The sequence below is a fragment of the Crinia signifera genome, chromosome 9 (genome assembly GCF_055691185.1).
Source record: "Crinia signifera chromosome 9, ASM5569118v1, whole genome shotgun sequence".
NCBI classification, from domain to species: Eukaryota; Metazoa; Chordata; class Amphibia; order Anura; family Myobatrachidae; genus Crinia; species Crinia signifera.
The window spans coordinates 31,608,372-31,629,836 of NC_139225.1; the positions used below are offsets into that span (position 1 = coordinate 31,608,372).

Here is a 21,465-nt window from a genome sequence, read left to right on the forward strand (position 1 = left end):
AGTGTCAGTGTAGTAGGCAGCATTAGTGTAATAGTGTAGCAGACAGTATTAGTGTAGTGTTGGTGCAGGCAGTGTTAGTGTAGTAGTGTTGCAGGCAGTGTTAGTGTAATAGTGGTGCAGACAGTGTTCGTGTAGTAGTGCTGCAGGCAGTGTTAGTGCAGTAGTGTTGTAGGGAGTGCTAGTGTAGTAGTGTAGCAGGCAGTGTTAGTGTAGTATTGGTACATGCAGTGTTAGTGTAGTAGTGCCGCAAGCAGTGTTAGTGTAGTAGTGTAGCAGGCAGTGTTAGTGTAGTATTGATGCATGCAGTGTTAGTGTAGTAGTGCTGCAGGCAGTGTTAGTGTAGTAGTGCTGCAGGCAGTGTTAGTGTAGTGTTGGTGCAGGCAGTGTTAGTGGAGTAGTGCTGCAGGCAGTGGTAGTGTATTAGTGCTGCAGGCAGTGGTAGTGTATTAGTGCTGCAGGCAGTGTTTGTGTAGTAGTGCTGCAGGCAGTGTTCATGTAGTAGAGTAGCAGGCAGTGTTAGTTGAGTAGTGTAGCAGGCAGTGTTAGTGTAGTAGTGTAGCAGGCAGTGTTAGTGTAGTAGAGTAGCAGGCAGTGTTAGTGTAGTAGTGTTGCAGGCAGTGTTAGTGTAGTAGTGTTGCAGGCAGTGTTAGTGTAGTAGTGTTGCAGGCAGTGATAATGTAGTAGTGCTGCAGGCAGTGTTAGTGTAGTAGTGTTGCAGGCAGTGTTAGTGTGGTAGCGCTGCAGGTAGTGTTAGTGTAGTAGTGCTGCAGGCAGTTTTAGAGTAGTAGTGTTGCAGGCAGTGTTATTGGTGTAGTGTTGCATGCAGTGTTAGTGTAGTAGTGTAGCAGGCAGTGTCAGTGTAGTAGTGTAGCAGGCAGTGTCAGTGTAGTAGTGTAGTAGGCAGCATTAGTGTAGTAGTGTAGCAGGCAGTATTAGTGTAGTGTTGTTGCAGGCAGTGTTAGTGGAGTAGTGTTGCAGGCAGTGTTAGTGTAATAGTGCTGCAGACAGTGTTCGTGTAGTAGTGCTGCAGGCAGTGTTCCTGTAGTAGAGTAGCAGGCAGTGTTAGTGTAGTAGTGTATCAGGCAGTGTTAGTGTATTAGTGCTGCAGGCAGTGTTAGTGCAGTAGTGCTGCAGGCAGTGTTAGTGTAGTAGTGCTGCAGGCAGTGTTAGTGTAGTGTTGGTGCAGGCAGTGTTAGTGTATTAGTGCTACAGGCAGTGTTAGTGGAGTAGTGCTGCAGGCAGTGGTTGTGTAGTAGTGCTGCAGGCAGTGTTTGTGTAGTAGTGCTGCAGGCAGTGTTCATGTAGTAGAGTAGCAGGCAGTGTTAGTTAAGTAGTGTATCAGGCAGTGTTAGTGTATTAGTGTAGCAGGCAGTGTTAGTGTAGTAGAGTAGCAGGCAGTATTAGTGTAGTAGTGTTGCAGGCAGTGTTAGTGTAGTAGTGTTGCAGGCAGTGATAATGTAGTAGTGCTGCAGGCAGTGTTAGTGTATTAGTGCTGCAGGCAGTGTTAGTGTAGTAGTGTTGCAGGCAGTGTTAGTGTGGTAGTGCTGCAGGTAGTGTTAGTGTAGTAGTACTGCAGCCAGTGTTAGTGTAGTAGTGCTGCAGGCAGTTTTAGAGTAGTAGTGTTGCAGGCAGTGTTATTGGTGTAGTGTTGCATGCAGTGTTAGTGTAGTAGTGTAGCAGGCAGTGTCAGTGTAGTAGTGTAGCAGGCAGTGTCATTGTAGTAGTGTAGTAGGCAGCATTAGTGTAGTAGTGTAGCAGGCAGTATTAGTGTAGTGTTGTTGCAGACAGTGTTAGTGGAGTAGTGTTGCAGGCAGTGTTAGTGTAATAGTGCTGCAGACAGTGTTCGTGTAGTAGTGCTGCAGGCAGTGTTAGTGTAGTAGAGTAGCAGGCAGTGTTAGTGTAGTAGAGTATCAGGCAGTGTTAGTGTATTAGTGCTGCAGGCAGTGTTAGTGCAGTAGTGTTGTAGGGAGTGTTAGTGTAGTAGTGTTGCTGGTAGTGTTAGTGTAGTATTGGTGCATGCAGTGTTAGTGTAGTAGTGTAGCAGCAGTGTTAGTGTAGTATTGATGCATGCAGTGTTAGTGTAGTAGTGCTGCAGGCAGTGTTAGTGTAGTAGTGCTGCAGGCAGTGTTAGTGTAGTAGTGCTGCAGGCAGTGTTAGTGTAGTAGTGCTGCAGGCAGTGTTAGTGAAGTAGTGTTGCAGGCAGTGTTAGTGTAGTAGTGCTGCAGGCAGTGTTAGTGTATTAGTGCTGCAGGCAGTGTTAGTGTAGTAGTGTAGCAGGCAGTGTTAGTGTAGTAGTGTAGCAGGCAGTGTTAGTGTAGTAGTGTAGCAGGCAGTGTTAGTGTAGTAGAGTAGCAGGCAGTGCTAGTGTAGTAGTGTTGCAGGCAGTGTTAGTGTAGTAGTGTTGCAGGCAGTGTTAGAATAGTATTGGTGCATGCAGTGGTAGTGTAGTATTGTTTTCTCGGGAAAGGGCCAATCACCCTCTAAAGACTATTCCAACTCCCACACAATAGGTTAGTGTTTGAACATTACTGAAGGTTTATGTCAGCATGACATACAGTAATGATAAACAAACAAAAGGCCACAATATAATTAAATTACTTCATCTGTTTTCAATTAATTCAGGCCCTGGTTTTAGTAAACAACAAAATCTCCAAAGTTAACGAGAAGGCTTTTGAACCACTGCAAAAGCTGCAGAAGTTGTACATCTCCAAAAACAGCCTGGAAGAGATCCCGAAGAGCTTGCCCAAGTCCTTGGTGGAACTCCGCATTCATGAAAACAATATCAAGAAGATTCCGAAGGATGTCTTCAATGGACTCAAAAACATGAACTGTATCGGTAAGCCTATCTGTATGTTGTGACCGTATACATAGCTACTCACCAACAAATCTGCGTTACTCACAGGGCGTATAATATATATATTTTTATAACTGAATGATAAGAGATGCACATTAATTGTTGTCTTCTCGTGGAAAAAGAAGCACATATAATCATTTTTATGTTACCTGTCTAGTATTATTATTATTACTATTATTATTATGCACACAGTGTCAATTTCCGGAGGCAGGGGGACAGAGGGCGTGGCCAGCCTCTCTCCGAATGCTTGTCATGCCCCCACAGCAGAAAAATGGGGGTGTGGCCTTGTGGGAGTGCGAAGATCATAGGCCATGTGCCCCCTGACCAAGAAGCCATCCCTCTTATTTTGGGGTGAGCTCCTGCAGCTCGTGTATATGTTCCTCTTTACCTTGCTGCAAAGTTGGGAGGAATGGGTAGGTCTACCAGAGTTCCCGAGTGAAGTCGGTGGTGGTTGAGGTGATTTGTTCTGAATGGCATCATCGTGATGTAAGCATAACATCACATCCCAAAAAAACATGGCCTACTTTAATGTGTTATGGCTCCCCCCACTATGTAAATCCTGCTACCGCTTCCTGGTTGGGCAGCTGAAAAGTCAGCAACTGTGGGGAGCAACAAAGAGGTTTTGGGCACTGCCCATAACAGCTGTCATACTAAGGGAGAGAGCATAATAATAGTTAAAGGGTGAACTGGGAATGTTATATGGATAAGGGGTAGAGGAAAATATCAAGAGGGCCGGGACGCTTTCATAAAAAGGTAAGCTTTAAGGGTGCATTAAAGCTGTGGAGACGCTAGTACAGTCGGGATACCGACATCGGAATCCTGACTGCTGGTACCCCAACAGCGGGGCGAGCGCTCAGATGCCCCTTGCGGGCTCACTGCGCTCGCCACAAGTTCTGTTCTCCCACTATTGGGGAGAAGAGACCCTGTCAGACGGGATCCTGACTGTCGGAGTGCCATACCACACCCGTCCCTCTCACAGTCCTCTTACCCTCCCTCCGCTCCTGTAATAGCCAGAGATAGGTACGCCAGAGGTTTTCACTAAAGCTTTGGAGGGGGGGGGGGGGATTAACTCTCAATTTGATAAAATGTAATTTGTTACCTTCACTACAGAATTGGGGGGAAACCCTTTACAGAATGGCGGGATTGATTCTGGAGCATTCGACGGTTTGAAATTGAATTACCTGCGAATCTCAGAAGCTAAACTGACGGGCATCCCTAAAGGTAACCAGTTATACCTCTGTTTTTCAAGTCTTGCAATCTGTTCAATTATTCCTAGCAGGAGGGGAACAGGCTCAAAATCTCATAGAACCCTTAGAGAAGGTTGTTATACTTGCTGGACGGCTAATTTTCAGCCTCTATAATACCGAAGGGCAAGGATTACACTGGCATCAAATCAAGTGTGGATCTTTAGGATCTCACTGGTTCCATTCTTTATTGGTTAAAATACCCTCTACCTCAGTATTCCCCCACTACTCAACGCCTCTGACCACTAGGGTGACCACCTCATCCCTTTAATTCCGGACACATATTCATTACACAGGTTCTGTGGCCAGGCTCGGACTGGCCTGGCGGGGAACCGGGAGATTCCCCGGTGGGCCCCATGCACTCTAAACTCCTCCCACTTTTAAAGGGGGAGGGGCCTGCTGTGGCTGCTACCTGACAATGTTGCCGCCGGGTAGTCAGTGTCATCCGCTGCGGATGACTGACCCCGGCGGTGGATGCGGGTGGGACGGCAATTACGTGAGAGACTCACGCTGGCGCTGCTGGCTGTCTGATTGATAGCTGCCGGCCGCTGCTGTGCTGGGCTGGCGTCATTTCAGGCGGCCGCGGCTGTGGGGCGGGCTGACGTCACCTGACACGACGCACATGACGACTGTCATGTCAGGTGATCCTTCCAGGACCTGCCCGCGCTTTACTGTCTGGGGGGGGGAAGTTGTAACTGGTGCTGTGTCACACCCTTCCCGCGCTCTGCTGGAGTCCTCTGGAATCTGGTCCTGGATGCCCTATACCAGGCTCCTGCCCGCACTGCCTGCCTGGACGGATAGCACCGTGTGACCTAGGCTTCAGCTTCAGGTAAGCGTGCGTGAATGGCAGTCACTGGCTGGCTGCTTTTTACCATCTGATCTGTCTGCTGATATTTTGACAATATTGTAGGTGTGTTGGTTTTTTCTTAATTCTTTGGCTTGGGTTTTATTTTATTTTATATTAGCCGCCTATGTGCTGTACTATTATCTGAGTGGGGGGACCTATGTAATGTACTATATGGGGGGGCCTATGTGCTGTACTATTTGAGTGGGGGGTGACCTATGTAATGTACTATATGTGGGGGCCTATGTGCTGTACTATTATCTGAGTGGGGAGACCTATGTAATGTACTATATGGGGGGGCCTATGTGCTGTACTATTATCTGAGTGGGGAGACCTATGTAATGTACTATATGGGGGGGCCTATGTGCTGTACTATTTGAGTGGGGGTGACCTATGTAATGTACTATATGTGGGGACCTATGTAATGTACTATATGTGGGGCCTATGTGCTGTACTATTATCTGAGTGGGGGACCTATGTAATGTACTATATGGGGGGGCTATGTGCTGTACTATTATCTGAGTGGGGGGACCTATGTAATGTATTTTATTGGGGCCTATGTGCTGTACTATTGTCTGAGTGGGGGGACCTATGTAATGTACTATATGGGGGGACCTATGTGCTGTACTATTATCTGAGTGGGGGGACCTATGGAATGTATTTTATTGGGGGCCTATGTGCTGTACTATTATCTGAGTGGGGGACCTATGTAATGTATTATATGGGAGGGCAAAGGCGAATCTAAGGGGTGCACCGGACCACCTAGTCTTAAGGTGTGTACAGACGGCAGATATGCCGTGCTATGTGAGTCCCGATACGATCAGCTGGTATCCGGACTCGCATCGCACGGCATGCGGCAGGGGCACAATTTAGACTATATCAGGGCTGGGCAATTGCGGCCCTCCAGATGTTGAGGAACTACACATCCCAGGATGCTTTGCATTAGTTTTGCTATCTGGCCATGCTGAAACAGATGCAAGGCATGCTGGGATGTGTAGTTCCACAACATCTGGAGGGCCGCAATTGCCCAGCCCTGGACTATATAGTGCAGATCTGCCTGCCCTCACTATATCGCTGCAGATTTGTGCTCACTTGGGAGCGCACATCGGCAGCGCATCAGGCTCATTAGCCCTAAAAAGCCACCAATCAACATGCGATATGGCTTCCGATGTTCACTAAATCGGGAACATCGGAATCCATATCGCCCCCGTGTGTACACACCATAAGGAATTGCTTTGTTGCCAAGGAGGATGTCTCACGCCGCTGAACCCACCTAATTGAAATAAATGACAGCCGGGCAGAGAGCGCTGTGCGCTGCCCAGCTGTAGTCTAAGCAGTGGCATCGATATTTTCAGTTTTCCCTCTGGACCGCCGGCAGCCAATCAGGAGCGGCATTGGTGATATTGGTAGCTGCTCCTGATTGGCTGCCAGACCTCAGTGCGAGAACTGAAAATATCGATGTTACTGCTTAGACTACAGCCGGGCAGCGCACAGCGCTCTCTGCCCGGCTGTCATTTATTTCAATTAGGTGAGTCCAGCAGCGTGAGACATCCCCCTTGGCAACAAGCAATTCATTAGACTAAACAGCCGGCTCTCTGCCCGGCTGTCATTTCTTTAGGTGCATCCAGTAGTATGACATCCTCCTTGGCAATTAGCAATTTCCTCCCCACCTTGGCAACGAGCAATTCCCTCCCCCAATGGGCATTACGTTGTGGTCTAAAGTGTAATACCACGCACAATTTTGTAATGCCACGCCTCCGTCCTATGAGGCCACGCCCCATTTTTGCCGCACGGCTACGCCGCGCAAAGGTCACCCTTGCTTGAGAGTTTGGATTTGGGAACAGCCATTACCATATTTCTACATTCACCTATTGGGGGGGGGGGGGTGCGCCCCATGTGCTGTACTATTATCTGAGTGGGGGACCTATGTGCTGTATTATGTGTGGGGACCTACATGCTGTACTATTATCTGTGTGTGGAGGACCTATGTGCTGTATTATATGTGGGGGGACATACGTGCTGTACTATTATCTGTGTGTGGAGGACCTATGTGTTGTAATATCTGGGGGGGGGGTGGTATTTGCTGTATTATCTATGGGACCTATGTGCTTTATTATCAACGTGGGGGATTTATGGATCAAATGTCACACACCTATGATTTTGGGCCAATTTTGCCCGATTCTCGGCCCAAAGTGCAGAAATCGGATGAAATTGGCCCAAAATTCTATAGTGTATAGCCACTCCTCTCTGGTCAGATAGCCACACCCCTTCAAAAAGACCACGCCCCCTTGGTGGGCCCCTGTGAGTGCATTTCCCTGGTGGGCCCTTCGTGCCCCAGTCCGACACTGCCTGTGGCAGTTTAAAACCAGGTGAAATGGAGTCTTGAAGTCAGCCAGCCACAGAACCTGTGTAATTAATATGTGTCCGGAATTAAAGAGATGAGGTGGTAATCCCTCCTTCTTTCAAAACACCCACACAAGCAGGGTCCTCCTGCCTTCTTCTCTCCTTAGTATTATCCGAGATACACCAGACGCTTATCACCTTATTACCACAGGCAACTGATTCTGTCTGTCTGCTTATTGTGGAATACTTATTGCTATGACAGATCCTGAACACTGGACCGGACAGGCCCCATTCATCAAACTCTGCCATTCCAAACCTTGTAGTGTCTCGCCCAAGGGAGGGTGGCTGCCTATCCAGGGGTAAACCATCCGGCAGGTGCATGTGACAGCCGTCACTGGGGAAATGAGGAAGGAGAGATTACATCCTCCCCATTTGGTCCCTTCCATTAAGGGTCCCCGGACCATACAAGGATGCTGTAATATCTGCCTTCCCGTGTCAATGTTCCCACACCAGACGGACCACCCACCCGGACAGACACTCTCCGGATTGTACACTGTTTTCTTTTTTATATATACCAAGATGCGAGTGCTATTGAAAATGGGGTGTTGCCACCATAGCAACCAATCAGATTCGCCAGCGATACAGTAAGTAGCCCATAGGCATACCTCCCAACATGACCCTCTCCATTCCTGGACTTCCCTCTTAATTAATAATTACCATCACCTGTGGTGAAGCCCCTTTCTGATCAATGAACCTGCAAAAAAAAGTTATCCCCACTTAAGTGATACCTGTCAGATTTGAAAAAAAGGGCTCTGTCAGGAAGGCAAAAACATGCTGCGTCGGTAAGGGGTTAAAGCAGGTGATGGCAATCAAATATTAAGAAGGAAGTCCAGAAACAGAACATTGTGTCCCTCCTGGAATGGGTCCTGTTGGGAGGTATGCATAGGTAGCCCCGGGACCTGATAGGATGCTTCCCAATATTGATACATCAGGCAGCATTGTATCCCCCATATAAACCTTCCTGCTGTTGTGCCTCCAAGATACATTTGGGGGATGCCTAATATTTGCAGATAGCGCGCCAAAAGTGGATGTTTTCGGGTAATTAGCCACATATATTAAATGATAAATGTGTCCCCTAGACCCTTCCAGGATATAACATTATGTAACGTGTTTGGCATAAGGAGTGTTTTTTTCTCCCCCAAGTTAATGCATTTCTCTTGTCAGGTCTCCCAAGCAGTCTAAACGAGCTCCACCTTGATCACAACAAGATCCAGGCGATTGAAATGGGAGACTTTAGCCAGTATCCCAATTTATACAGGTGAGTCACAGGCATCACAACAAAAAAATATATAACCACGGTTAATATGGAGCGCTTATTAAGGAAGCGCTTACTTAAGGCTGCTTCTTTTGTAAGGGATGGTCAGTCCCTCGATAGGAAAAGAGAAGAACAAAAAATTAAAGCAGCGCTCTCAATGAATAATAAACAATTAAAATATATATTTTAAAAATATCTACATAATAAGTTGAAGAGTGTGCGTGCGTGCGTGTCTGTTGCATTGCGGACACACCACTCAGAGTCACCAAATTTAGCAACAAGATACCTCTGGACCCGGTGGTGTGCACCTCGAAACCGTTTTTGGGAAATTTCACTTAGAAATTTAAAAAACACCAAGTTTTAATTTGCCTTCATTGATGATCTTCATTGATCAATACAAAGTGGGTACACTGCACTCACCCTGTTAGTCAGTTGGATGTTAGGCACTGCTCTGCCTTAAGGGTTTCCCAGACCCTTTTGGTTCATAAATAATGTTTGGTCGATGGGCATGAGCGCTGCATGTATTTGTTTGAATGTTGTGAGTGTAAGAAGTTGAAGAATAAGACTGAGATGAAGATTTGTCACGTTATAGTGTACAATTTACTCAATAAATCGTGAAAAAAATATGTGTACAAGAAATGAAAGTAGGATTAAAAAGTAAATTCTGATTCAAACTGATAATTGTTTGGATGGGGGTGGGTTGCGAAACAAATATCTAGGTGGAGGGGGTATGGATATTGGTGGCATAATTGGTGTTTGGTACACCTACAGGGGTTCTCCATTTGGTGAGAAATTTTCACTACAGTGTCACTGTAGGGGGATTTCCAATTGGGGTTCAGGTGGTCTTTTAGTGACCCCTTTACAATCCTGTTGGTCTCTTCTCCTGGAGCCTACGGTCTCCCTCAGTGATTGACTATCATTAAAAGAGACCATAGGCTCAAGGAGAAGAGACCTACGAGATTGTAAAGGGTCCCTAAAAGACCACCTGGACCCCAATTGGGAATCCCTCTATGGTGACACTGTAGTGAAAATCCCATCAATTGAGGACCCCCTGTAGGTGTACCAAACACCAATTATGCCCACAATATCCATACCCCCCCACCCATAGATTTGTTTCGTAACCCACCCCCATCCAAACAATTATCAGTTTGAATCAGAACTTATTTTTTAATCCTACTTTTATTTCTTGATTGTACTTCTATGTACACTTATATTGGTACTTATGTAGTATCTGGGCGCCCGATTTTTTGATTGTATGCCTTAAGTTAAGGCATACAATCAGATGCGATGCGATGCGATATCGCATACGACCATATTGCATGCGATGCGATGCGATGACCCGATTTTTCCATAGGATTCAATGTTAAAATGGACTGAGTCCATTTTAACATGGAATTCAATGGGAAAAAGGGGTCCTTTTCATACCCCTACTATCCAAGTGGGCATGGAGTTGGATATAAACCTGTGGCGAGCACAGCGAGCCACCGAGCCCGAAGCGTGGCGAGCGTAGCGAGCCCCGCGAGGGGACACAGAATACCGTCCCCTCGCGGGGCTCGCTTCGCTCGCCACGCTTCGGGCTCAGACAATTTTAACATTGAATCCTATGGAAAAATCGGGTCCATCGCATCGCATCCGATTTGGTCACATGCGATGCGATGCGATGTGCCCGATCCGATTTCTAAATCGGGCGCCCAGATACTACATAAGTACCCTTATATTTATTTTCACGATTTATTGAGTAAATTGTACACGTTAACATGGCAAATCTTTATCTCAGTCTTATTCTTCAACTTCTTACACTCCAAACCTTATCAATACAACCATTGATGATAGCGATAGCTGGATCAGTGGATTGGCCCGGCGGGTGTAGGGAAGAATTTGACCCATTGCACCCGTTCCCAGTGGTGCACTGCAGTCCAGGTAGCGAGCCTCGCGTCATGACGTCATGTGGCCAGGCCCGTGGACCTGCTCCCACACTCAGGGGCTGCCCCACTGTTTGGAAGAGACTGCCGGTGCATGTGCTTTACAGATCTCCAGACCTCAGAGACTGCTGCAGGCAGGATCGGTGGGGAGAGCGGCAGTGGCAGGGAGCACTGAATTTTTTATTAATTATGGCGCGGTAAGTAACGCCCACCCCGGTCTCCACGCACTCAGCGCCTGTAATTACATACTGTTAGGAGTGGAGTAACCTCGCCTGCCCTACCTCCGTTGTACTCAGATGGAGTTGACGTGTGTGTGCGGGGTGCTAGGCTTCACCAATAATAGCCGCGTTCGTGGGAGCCCGTTAGTCAGGCTTCCACCTCGATGCCACCTGGTCTTATGTTAAGGACAACACACACGCCAAGGCCAGTGATGAACAAGGGGAAACCTATCTAACAAACAAAGAGGCGAGGACCACCCTGCCCTGCGGAGAGGGGTGCCAGTGGATAGCACTCTAAACAGGAACCCGCTGTGCTAATGCTTAACAGGTGTAACAATACACTATACGCTGACACAATAAGCAAATGATTAGTCAACTTAGCTGGAGCTGAGATGCTGCGGACAAGGCAGGGAACCAGCCGAAGGAAGCACCACGCTGGAGAAGGGATCCCACACAGACCAACAGAAGCTGCAGGGACCGGGAGACGGATAAAGGACGACACACGGACACCGGGAGGACAGGAGACTGAACGGAGGACACAGCTGGGAAACAACGACAGGATGCAGGATGACTGGGAACAGGAACCAGGAATAACGGAGACTGGGAACCAGGAACACTAGAGACCCTGAGGTACAAAAGCTATAACCGGCATGGGCCTGAATAACCAGAGGGTTTATATAGTGAGCACAATGTGGTGCTGATTACACATTGCCTAAAGGTGTGCACTGCAGGCTAGGAGCCTAATCAAGACACCTGAGTCCAGAACACACAGTACTGAAAGTAACCTGCAATGGCCCAGGCTGACCACTGGATGCCACTAGCGAGTAAACACACACACACAGGCTGAGATAAACCCAGGGAGAACATGAAACTACACACAGAATATGTGAATCTGCGCATAACACAGATCCGCTGGAGGCGGATCCTAACAGTACCCCCCCCTTGAAGAGGGGTCAAGGGACCCCAATACCAGGTTCTCCACTACATGGAGAATACCAAACCCTGGAATGGGGGTATCAACCAACAAACAGAAACAAGCTGTGACTGCAGCTTGTAACAGTGCCCCCCTCTCAAAGGTGGCCTACGGACACAACAAAACCAGACAAACAGATATGACAAACAGGACAAAGCAAAAGGTCAGTGCTTATTCTTCTTTTTCCTTCTCTTTGAATGGCTCTGAAAGGAAGATAGAAAAGCACATCTTGCAGTCAAGGCAATAGCTATGGGCTGGGCCCTTTGTATTGACTCTCCTAAACATGGAGTCTCTGCAGACAAGATGGTCGGCCCAGAGGCATCTGAACCACTTTTATTGGGACCAAATTTTTTCACTACAGCATCACTAAATGCCCGGAAATCCTTAAGAAGGGGATCTTCAGAATTAATCAATTCGAACGCCCATTTGGAAGGCTTCCCTCTGAAGGAGTAGATCATATAGGACACAATATTATCAGAAGTGATACCTAAAAATGGTCTGGACTCCATAATGGAGACATAGTGGTTCGCGAGTGCAACAAATTGGGCTAAGTCCCCATCAAAGACTAGAGATGTAGAGATATCGTTCAAAGAATCAACAGTAAGTTCATTATCAGCTAACTGACTGGTCTGTATAGCTGGAATTATGGCCCTTGAGGCTGAGACTTTAGGGACCCCCTTAGAGGTTATGACCTCTTCCAAGTCTGATGGTCTTTCTGGTTGGGCAGCACTATAATGAGTCTCTGGCTGATCACCACTGTGACGTACTTCTAAGTGGGCAGCACTATAGTGAAACTCTGGCTGGGCAGCAACAAAAAGACCAACAGATGGTCCCTCCATGTTACCGACATGGCTGGAACTCTGCTCAGAGACAGGACAATCAGAATCCCTCTTAGGGACTAGATGGACAGAGTCCCCATCTGGGGCGACACAGGCTTGAACCCCCTCTGGGGCGACACAGGCTTGAACCCCCTCTGGGGCGACACAGGCTTGAACCCCCTCTGGGGCGACACCGGCTTGAACCCCCTCTGGGGCGACACCGGCTTGAACCCCCTCTGGGGCGACACCGGCTTGAACCCCTTCTGGGGCGACACCAACTTGAACCCCTTCTGGGGCAACACCAACTTGAACCCCTTCTGGGGCAACACCAACTTGAACCCCTTCTGGGGCAACACCAACTTGAACCCCTTCTGGGGCAACACCAACTTGAACCCCTTCTGGGGCTGCGGCCTCCGGGCCCCCACTCGGGGCTGCGGCCTCCGGGCCCCCACTCAGGGCTGCGGCCTCCGGGCCCTCACTCGGGGCTGCGGCCTCCGGGCCCCCACTCGGGGCTGCGGCCTCCGGGCCCTCCCTCGGGGCTACAAACTGTGGCTTCGGGCCCCCACTTGGGGCTACAAACTGTGGCTTCGGGCCCCCACTTGGGGCTACAAACTGAGGCTTCGGGCCCCCACTTGGGGCTACAAACTGTGACTGTGGGCCCCCACTTGGGGCTACAAACTGAGGCTTCGGGCCCCCACTTGGGGCTGCAAACTGAGGCTTCGGGCCCCCACTCGGGGCTGCGGCCTCCGGGCCCCCACTCGGGGCTGCGGCCTCCGGGCCCCCACTCGGGGCTGCGGCCTCCGGGCCCCCGGCATCTGACCGGCTCGGCGGGCCCCCGGCGTCAGACCGGCTCTCCGGGCCCCCGGCATCAGACCGGCTCACCGGGCCCCCGGCATCAGACCTGCTCGGCGGGCCCCCGGCGTCAGACCAACTCGGCGGGCCCCCGGCGTCAGACCAACTCGGCGGGCCCCCGGCGTCAGACCAACTCGGCGGGCCCCCGGCGTCAGACCAACTCGGCGGGCCCCCGGCGTCAGACCAACTCGGCGGGCCCCCGGCGTCAGACCAACTCGGCGGGCCCCCGGCGTCAGACTTGCTCGGCGGGCCCCCGGCATCTGACTGACTCGGCGGGCCCCCGGCATCTGACTGACTCGGCGGGCCCCCGGCATCTGACTGACTCGGCGGGCCCCCGGCATCTGACTGACTCGGCGGGCCCCCGGCATCTGACTGACTCGGCGGGCCCCCGATATCTGAGTCAATCACCTGGGTTTTCCCTTTAAGGGTTTGCAACTCTGACTTAATATGAACAGAAATCCCATCATGCGGGGAGCACCTCCTCTGCTGATTATTAAACCCAAAATGGGGACTCCCAGCACTTGGACCAACCGTATTAATCAGAGCGCTTTTGCTGGGAGACTCAGTAGAGCGCTCCTCTGCCACAGTGTAGGCAGGCATAGATCTGACAACCTGCCCCGACTTGGCCAGAGGTAACACCCTGTTGCCACCACTGGAGTTGCGCAAAACGCAAGTTTGCACAAAGTGGCCTGAATCTCCACAGTATAAGCATAGATTAAAGTCTCTACGCCGCTGACGCTCCTCCGATGGGAGCTTCGGCCGTAGAACACTTCTATGCATTACCTGAACCTCTGGGTCTGAGGACTTGCTGCCTAATACCTCCTTAGGCAGGGTCCCATTAGGGGCTGAATGAACCCCTGTGACCTCTGGGAGGATCAGAAAAATTTCTGTGAGGAGTTTTTGCAACTGCAGTAAGGACTGCTGCAAAACCTCTAACTGCCCAGGTTTAAAGGCAGAAAATGCCAAATTTAGAGCCGCTAAAGTTTCTTGCATGGCCTGCATGATATAGCCGTGCAAGGTTACAGACCAGACACAACAAACAATGACACGACAAAAAGTGGCTCGACAAGGACAGTGACAAAACAGATACTGTGACAAGACAGGAAAACTGCAGGACTGAGAGGGCAGAACTCAGCTCCAGAATTATCTGTTATGGCCGGTTATCATGTTAGGAGTGGAGTAACCTCGCCTGCCCTACCTCCGTTGTACTCAGATGGAGTTGACGTGTGTGTGCGGGGTGCTAGGCTTCACCAATAATAGCCGCGTTCGTGGGAGCCCGTTAGTCAGGCTTCCACCTCAATGCCACCTGGTCTTATGTTAAGGACAACACACACGCCAAGGCCAGTGATGAACAAGGGGAAACCTATCTAACAAACAAAGAGGCGAGGACCACCCTGCCCTGCGGAGAGGGGTGCCAGTGGATAGCACTCTAAACAGGAACCCGCTGTGCTAATGCTTAACAGGTGTAACAATACACTATACGCTGACACAATAAGCAAATGATTAGTCAACTTAGCTGGAGCTGAGATGCTGCGGACAAGGCAGGGAACCAGCCGAAGGAAGCACCACGCTGGAGAAGGGATCCCACACAGACCAACAGGAGCTGCAGGGACCGGGAGACGGATAAAGGACGACACACGGACACCGGGAGGACAGGAGACTGAACGGAGGACACAGCTGGGAAACAACGACAGGATGCAGGATGACTGGGAACAGGAACCAGGAATAACGGAGACTGGGAACCAGGAACACTAGAGACCCTGAGGTACAAAAGCTATAACCGGCATGGGCCTGAATAACCAGAGGGTTTATATAGTGAGCACAATGTGGTGCTGATTACACATTGCCTAAAGGTGTGCACTGCAGGCTAGGAGCCTAATCAAGACACCTGAGTCCAGAACACACAGTACTGAAAGTAACCTGCAATGGCCCAGGCTGACCACTGGATGCCACTAGCGAGTAAACACACACACACAGGCTGAGATAAACCCAGGGAGAACATGAAACTACACACAGAATATGTGAATCTGCGCATAACACAGATCCGCTGGAGGCGGATCCTAACACATACCCTAGAAACTGTACCATTGAAAGTATAGAAATGGAGGTATGGTCATGCCTCCTTTCCAGTGGCCACATCCCTTTCTGATTTTGTACCGATTTCTGACCTCAGATGTTGGAGGGTATGTCATAGGTGCTAAATCTCAGGAGTGTATGTGGAATTCATGTATGTGTTATACAAGTTATCAACTCAGGAGCGTTGTGTTTCAAGCAACAACACACCTGATTTCATTGCTGTCATTGAGTATCAATGCAAACACATTCTAACAATATGGTGGAATCTATAACAAATTACAATCTTAGGTCTTGGCACAGCATACTGTAAAATGACATTTTTCAGCAATTTTGGAAATAAAAAAACCCCAAGGTTTTCCCAGGCAACGCCGGGAGGGTCAGTTAGTATCAAATAAAGATAGAAGATATAAGCGTGTGCAATCAAATATTTGGACACAATGGTTTTGATAACCTGCACTGACCCAGAATAATTCTCCACAACATTGGATTACGATCTGCCACTTGCCCCATTGCTCCACCTTCTTATTCATCTGACCACCTGGTCCCATTCACCAGATGTTTTGAGACCCCCACCAATCGGGAGATGCCAGTCGTGCCAATCGTGAGGTTTAAGATTGGTCCTAACATCCAACTCAGGACCGATCCCTTCAGCGATGCCCCGGAAATACACACCATTGGGACTCCATTCGTTTGAGACTGTTATTCTGGATCAGTGCAGGTTATCAATACCATTGTGTCCAAATATTTGATTGCACATGCTTATATCTTCAATCTTTATTTGATATATTTTTAAAATATATTTTTAAATTGTTTATTACAAATGTTTATTAATTGATTCACTTGACCATATTATTCATTGAGAGCGCTGCTTTCATTTTTGTTCATCACAACAAAGACACACTGAACATAGGGCAAGGAACATCTCTCTCAAGAACAGAAAACCCCACCCTCCACTAGGTGGAGGGTTATGGCTAGGCTGTGTGGGGTTGGCATTAGGGTTAGGCGGGCACGAGGGGGCAGTTACGACTAGTCTGCAGGAGGAATTGCTTTGATTTACTGTTACAGTTGAAATACCGGACTCTGTGGCATCCTGAGTGCTGTGATTATGCTGTTGCGATTCTGAGGGGCACATTTACTAAGATGGAAGGTCTACTGAAGATGGGATGTTGCCCATAGCAACAATCGAATTGTACTTATTTATTTAGCACATTGTAGAAGATAATAGAATCTGATTGATTGTCCATAGCTACATCCCATCTGCAATAAAACTCCCAGCTTAGTAAATTTACCAGATCCCAACCACTGGTGTTTCGTTCCAACCCTAATTCCATACCACAGTACTTGTAATCTGATGACTGCGTCTGTTATATTTCAGGCTAGGACTTGGGTCCAATTCCATCAGAAACGTCGAGAACGGAAGTCTCTCCACCCTCCCTATTCTGCGAGAGCTCCATCTGGACAATAACAAGCTCTCCAAGGTCCCCGCAGGGCTGCCCGACCTGAAATTCCTACAAGTGAGTATACAACATACATTTCTCTTTAAAAACAAAACAAAAACAAATGCAACTCATCAGCATTTAAAAGTAATTTCAAAGACTGTGCTAGATAAGTGACAGTTAGGGGCAGATTTGTTGCTTTGAGTGACTTCTCCACTTCACCTATCTCCAAGGATAGATATATTGCCCCCTGGGGCTTGCACCCAAATTCATACTAACCAATTTTGCTGCCCCTCCTCTGGGAGCAGGAATGGGGAGGGGTCCTTGGTATTGAGAACAACTTGTATGGAAAGCAGGAGATTTGCTCACTTTTCTGCAGGGTCAGGAGTGCCACCCGATTTTCAGGAGCCTCCCGGATGTTATGTTCATAATCTTGTAATTCCAATCATTGGGACTCAGAGGCTCCAAACACACTTTGCACTGAACTTACACCCACTTCCCAGCATTCCCTATGGTCCTAGGGACCGTCACTGAAGATTCAAGCTTACCCATTAAAGCAAGGGAGTGTCTGCAAAACAGTGGCGTAACTACATTTAAAGCGCCCCCCTGCCGGGAATTTTGGGAGCCCCCACCCCCCCAAAAACAAAGTTAACCCCCTCACCCCAGAAAAGTTATCACCCTCCTTACCCCTTTGCCGCCAGACACGCAGATCTATTGGGTCCCCGGCTCCTAATAAAAAGTGACACTCGGAAAATGGCTGCCCCCATAATGCAGACAGTTTTTGAGGATGCTAGAGGGAGGCGGTGGCCTCCTCTAGCAACCATAATGTCTGCTGTATTGGGGCAGTCATTTTCCGAGTGTCACTTATTAGCAGCTGTAGCCGGGAGAGCCGGGGACCCGACATATCTGCGTGTCGGGGTTAGAGGCGGCGACGGCAATGGGGTAAGGAGGGTGTTAACTTTTCGGGGGGGCAGAAGCGACGGTGGGAACTATAGTCCCGCAGACTCCCCCCCCCCCCGTCCTCCCACCTTCTTAGCGCCACCCCGCCACCGCGGGGGCTGCGGGACTATAGTTACGCCACTGCTGCAAGCATAATGCATTCTAATGCAATAACATCACACCGGATGTTCTCTTAGGGGGACAAGTAGGACCCAATAACATCTGCGCAGGTCGATCTTGCAAATGTTAACACTGCGCAATACTAACAATAATAATATAACAAGCATAAACAAATAGCTGTCTACTAATCGTGGCAACAACAATAACATTTTATGGAAGGAGAAAATAAATTCAGTGTCCAGGAGAAGAAACTGGAAATGTCCTTAACGGCGTGGACAGGTTTGTTATAGAAAAACACAGATTTCTCCCCGGTGCTTATGTGCGAGCAGCCACGGGCTGCACCCACAAGATATATTTGACACTTTTAAATGAAGCTGAACTTTACCTCTAAGTTGGTGGGAGCCGGGGAGCTGGCATTTACCGGTCGCACATGAAGCTGCAGATTGCAAACCACATATTTTACAGCTCGGTCTTAACACCGTGCTTTGCAATTAGCAAAGGTCACAAATGTGAGCATTGAGTTTGTACCACAGGGGAGGCTGGTGCGGCGATGGATCTGAGGTAACGGCCTTCACATCACAGATATGGGGATGGGCGCGCACTAAGGCCTCATTCTATAGGCTGTACACGGATTCTTGTAGTTATCAGCTCCGGTTGATAGATCTGCAGTGTTTAAATAGACAGTCAATAAGGCTACCTCAAAGGGTCAAAAGGTCAACAGGGTCAAAAGGTCGATAATGGTAAAATATCGACATGAAAAAGGTAGACACGGGTCAAGGTTGACATTTATTATTTATTTACAATTTCTTATATAGCGCAGCATATTCCGTTGCACTTTCCAGTTGGAAACAGTGATAAAACAAACTGGGTTGACATAGAGGTAGGAGGGCCCTGCTCGCAAGCTTACAATCTTCAAATCATTTGTTTTTCATGATATTTTTAAACCGGCTTGTTCTTACTTCACCAGCCATGTTGGCATAGAGGGAGTATATAATGTATGCCTTTACACTAATGGGGGGCCATGCCGACAGTTGTCGACATTGACACTCAGAAAATTTGAAAACTCTTTTTGACCCGGTCGACCTTTTGACCCTTTCAAATTTTCCCATGTTGACCTTTTGACCCTGCCGAACTATTGCATGTTGACCTTTGGGGTCAACCTATTGACTGTCTATCTAGGCACTGTGGGGGATGTTTACTAAGATGGCAGTGCTATTTCAGATGGGATGTTCATATGGGGACTCCCATCTATAATAATATAATTTGTTAAGATGGGTCCAAAAGGCCCCAACAAGCAGAGAACAAAAACTGAAACATTATAAACAAAACAAGGAAACAAAGGGACTTTGGGGGTATTCAATCCCCCGCTGCTCTTTCCGACGGGGGAAATGGTGGCGGGACCTAATCAGTGCTGTCTTTACTGACAGCATTAAAGAGTTTTTTTGGCAGAACAGACCTGAGTTTAAAAGTTGTCGGGCCCGTTTTGCCGAGAACAGCCGTGGATTGTCGAAGTCACAGCCGTATCTCGCAATTGTATATGCTGCCACGCCCCCTTTTTGCCGATCGGCAGGTGGGACATTGAATCCCGCCTGCCGATAAACAGGCGAGCGGGGCCAGAACGGGCCAGGGTCATGACTGTCGGGACGTCAGTGAATACACGCTGTCTAGGGAGCAGTTCTGAATCGGGACCCTATTCGGCAGGACAATGGTACTACTTAAGGGGCCTAAACATCTGCAGTGAATTTGGGAAAATGGGGGGATCGAGCACATTAAAGGCCAGATTCTCTAAGCTTCAAAAGTGATAAAATGGAGAGTGATAAACAGCCAGCCAATCAGCTCCTACCTGCCATGTCACAGGCTGTGTTTGAAAAATGTCAGGTATGAGCTGATTGGCTGGCTGTTTATCAATCTCTATTTTATCACTTTTAAATCTTAGTGCATCTGGCCCTAAATGTGTAAAAATCCCGATCCCCCAATCCCGGCAGGGATTGCAGAATCTGGATAATTTTTACAAGCTACCTTTCCGAAATCTGCCGACAGACGGACGATCATCGAGGCATCATATGCGCATCTATACAGTAGTTTGCGGCTTCCATCGGTGTGGCGGATCAGAGGATTATTTGGAATTTGTTTAGTGTCGAGCCTGAAAAAAAGTTTGCCTTTTGTCATTATTGTTTTGTTTTTTGACTAGGTCATCTACTTACACGCCAACAACATCACCCAGATCGGAGTCAATGACTTCTGCCCAGTGGGATTTGGCGTGAAGCGCGCTTACTACAACGGAATCAGCCTCTTCAGTAACCCGGTTCCTTACTGGGAGGTGCAGCCCGCCACCTTCCGCTGCGTCACTGACCGCTTGGCCATCCAGTTTGGAAACTACAGGAAGTAATTTGGGGAAAGATTAACCAAAGTACCAAAGGAAGTCATGTATGAGAGAGGATGTAACGAGGAGAACAGAAGAATCCAACAAAGAGTACAAACAATAAAATAAAGAAAAAAATATATAATAAACACAAAGCCAATGACGCGCCACAAGAAAATTTAACTAAATCCCACGCTTTAGGTAACTTTTCTGTTCTGCCGAATTTCAGGTAGGCAAAAGCTGCACTAAACCTTTATAGCCACAATTCTGTAACCCTGCCTTACTGGTGAGCTTATTAGCCAATGGAAATGCTGGGCGGACACCTGCAAACGCAGGCGCGGCCCTGCCTGTCTGGAGCGTCATGACGTCAGTGCCTGCTCTAAATTGGTCAGGAAGCGTCTATTAAAAAGTAGAGATGCGCAGGCTCTGATTTACTCTGATTTCAAATCAAGATCTTATTGGCTATCAACTGTCAACAACTGTCATGTGATTTGGGATAGCCAATAAGATCCTGCTTTGAAATCAGAGTAAATCAGAGCCTGCGCATCTCTATTAAAAAGTACTTTTCTTTATGAACAGAGTAAAAATCATTCGATGTTGAGTAAACATTGAATGTTTTCTCCTCTGTGCATGCACATCTGATTCGGACGACGGGGGGCAGGCGTTTGGCGGGGTGGCATTTACAGTACATGCTCGGTAGGCAGCGAGTATACGTATCCTAGCGAGCAGGCCTGAATTACCCTCTAAGTGCCGTCTGTGTATAGTCAGGCTGCAATGCATTGGTGATTTATAAACAGCTTGCATCCAGTGCAGCGCACATTGTCATTGCATATCATGTACAGTACCTTTTCTATTGAAAAATGACACTTTTGTTTTGTAATGAGCACACACATTCCTTCTAACAGATCATGGGACCAGTGTGGGGTCTTTGGTAAATTACTTGACACTTTAGAATAAAATTTACCACCCCACAGAAACTTCTCGCTTCATTTTTTCCATTTTATTAATTACTTTAATGCTCGCATACGTCACAAACACTCCCCCCCCCCCCCCCCCACGCTTTGCAGGGCAAAGCGCAGCGGGCGCGCTCAGCCGCGGAAGAGTTAAACTCCAGCCGCGGTGCAGTGCAGAGCATTTAAGTCCTCCATT

General features: G+C 48.4%; 1 protein-coding gene across 1 annotated transcript in view; it reads left to right on the plus strand.

Moving 5' to 3' along the window:
• BGN (biglycan) overlaps positions 1–20,815 on the plus strand; it is a 72,999-nt gene extending 52,184 nt beyond the window's left edge. Inside the window, exons 4-8 of the mRNA XM_083158699.1 lie at positions 2,623–2,836; positions 3,965–4,075; positions 8,510–8,603; positions 16,835–16,973; positions 20,146–20,815. Coding sequence (XP_083014825.1) covers positions 2,623–2,836; positions 3,965–4,075; positions 8,510–8,603; positions 16,835–16,973; positions 20,146–20,343 — 756 coding nt within the window. The 3' untranslated portion in view covers positions 20,344–20,815. The remainder of the gene's footprint in view (positions 1–2,622; positions 2,837–3,964; positions 4,076–8,509; positions 8,604–16,834; positions 16,974–20,145) is intronic.
• Positions 20,816–21,465: the final 650 nt, after the last annotated feature.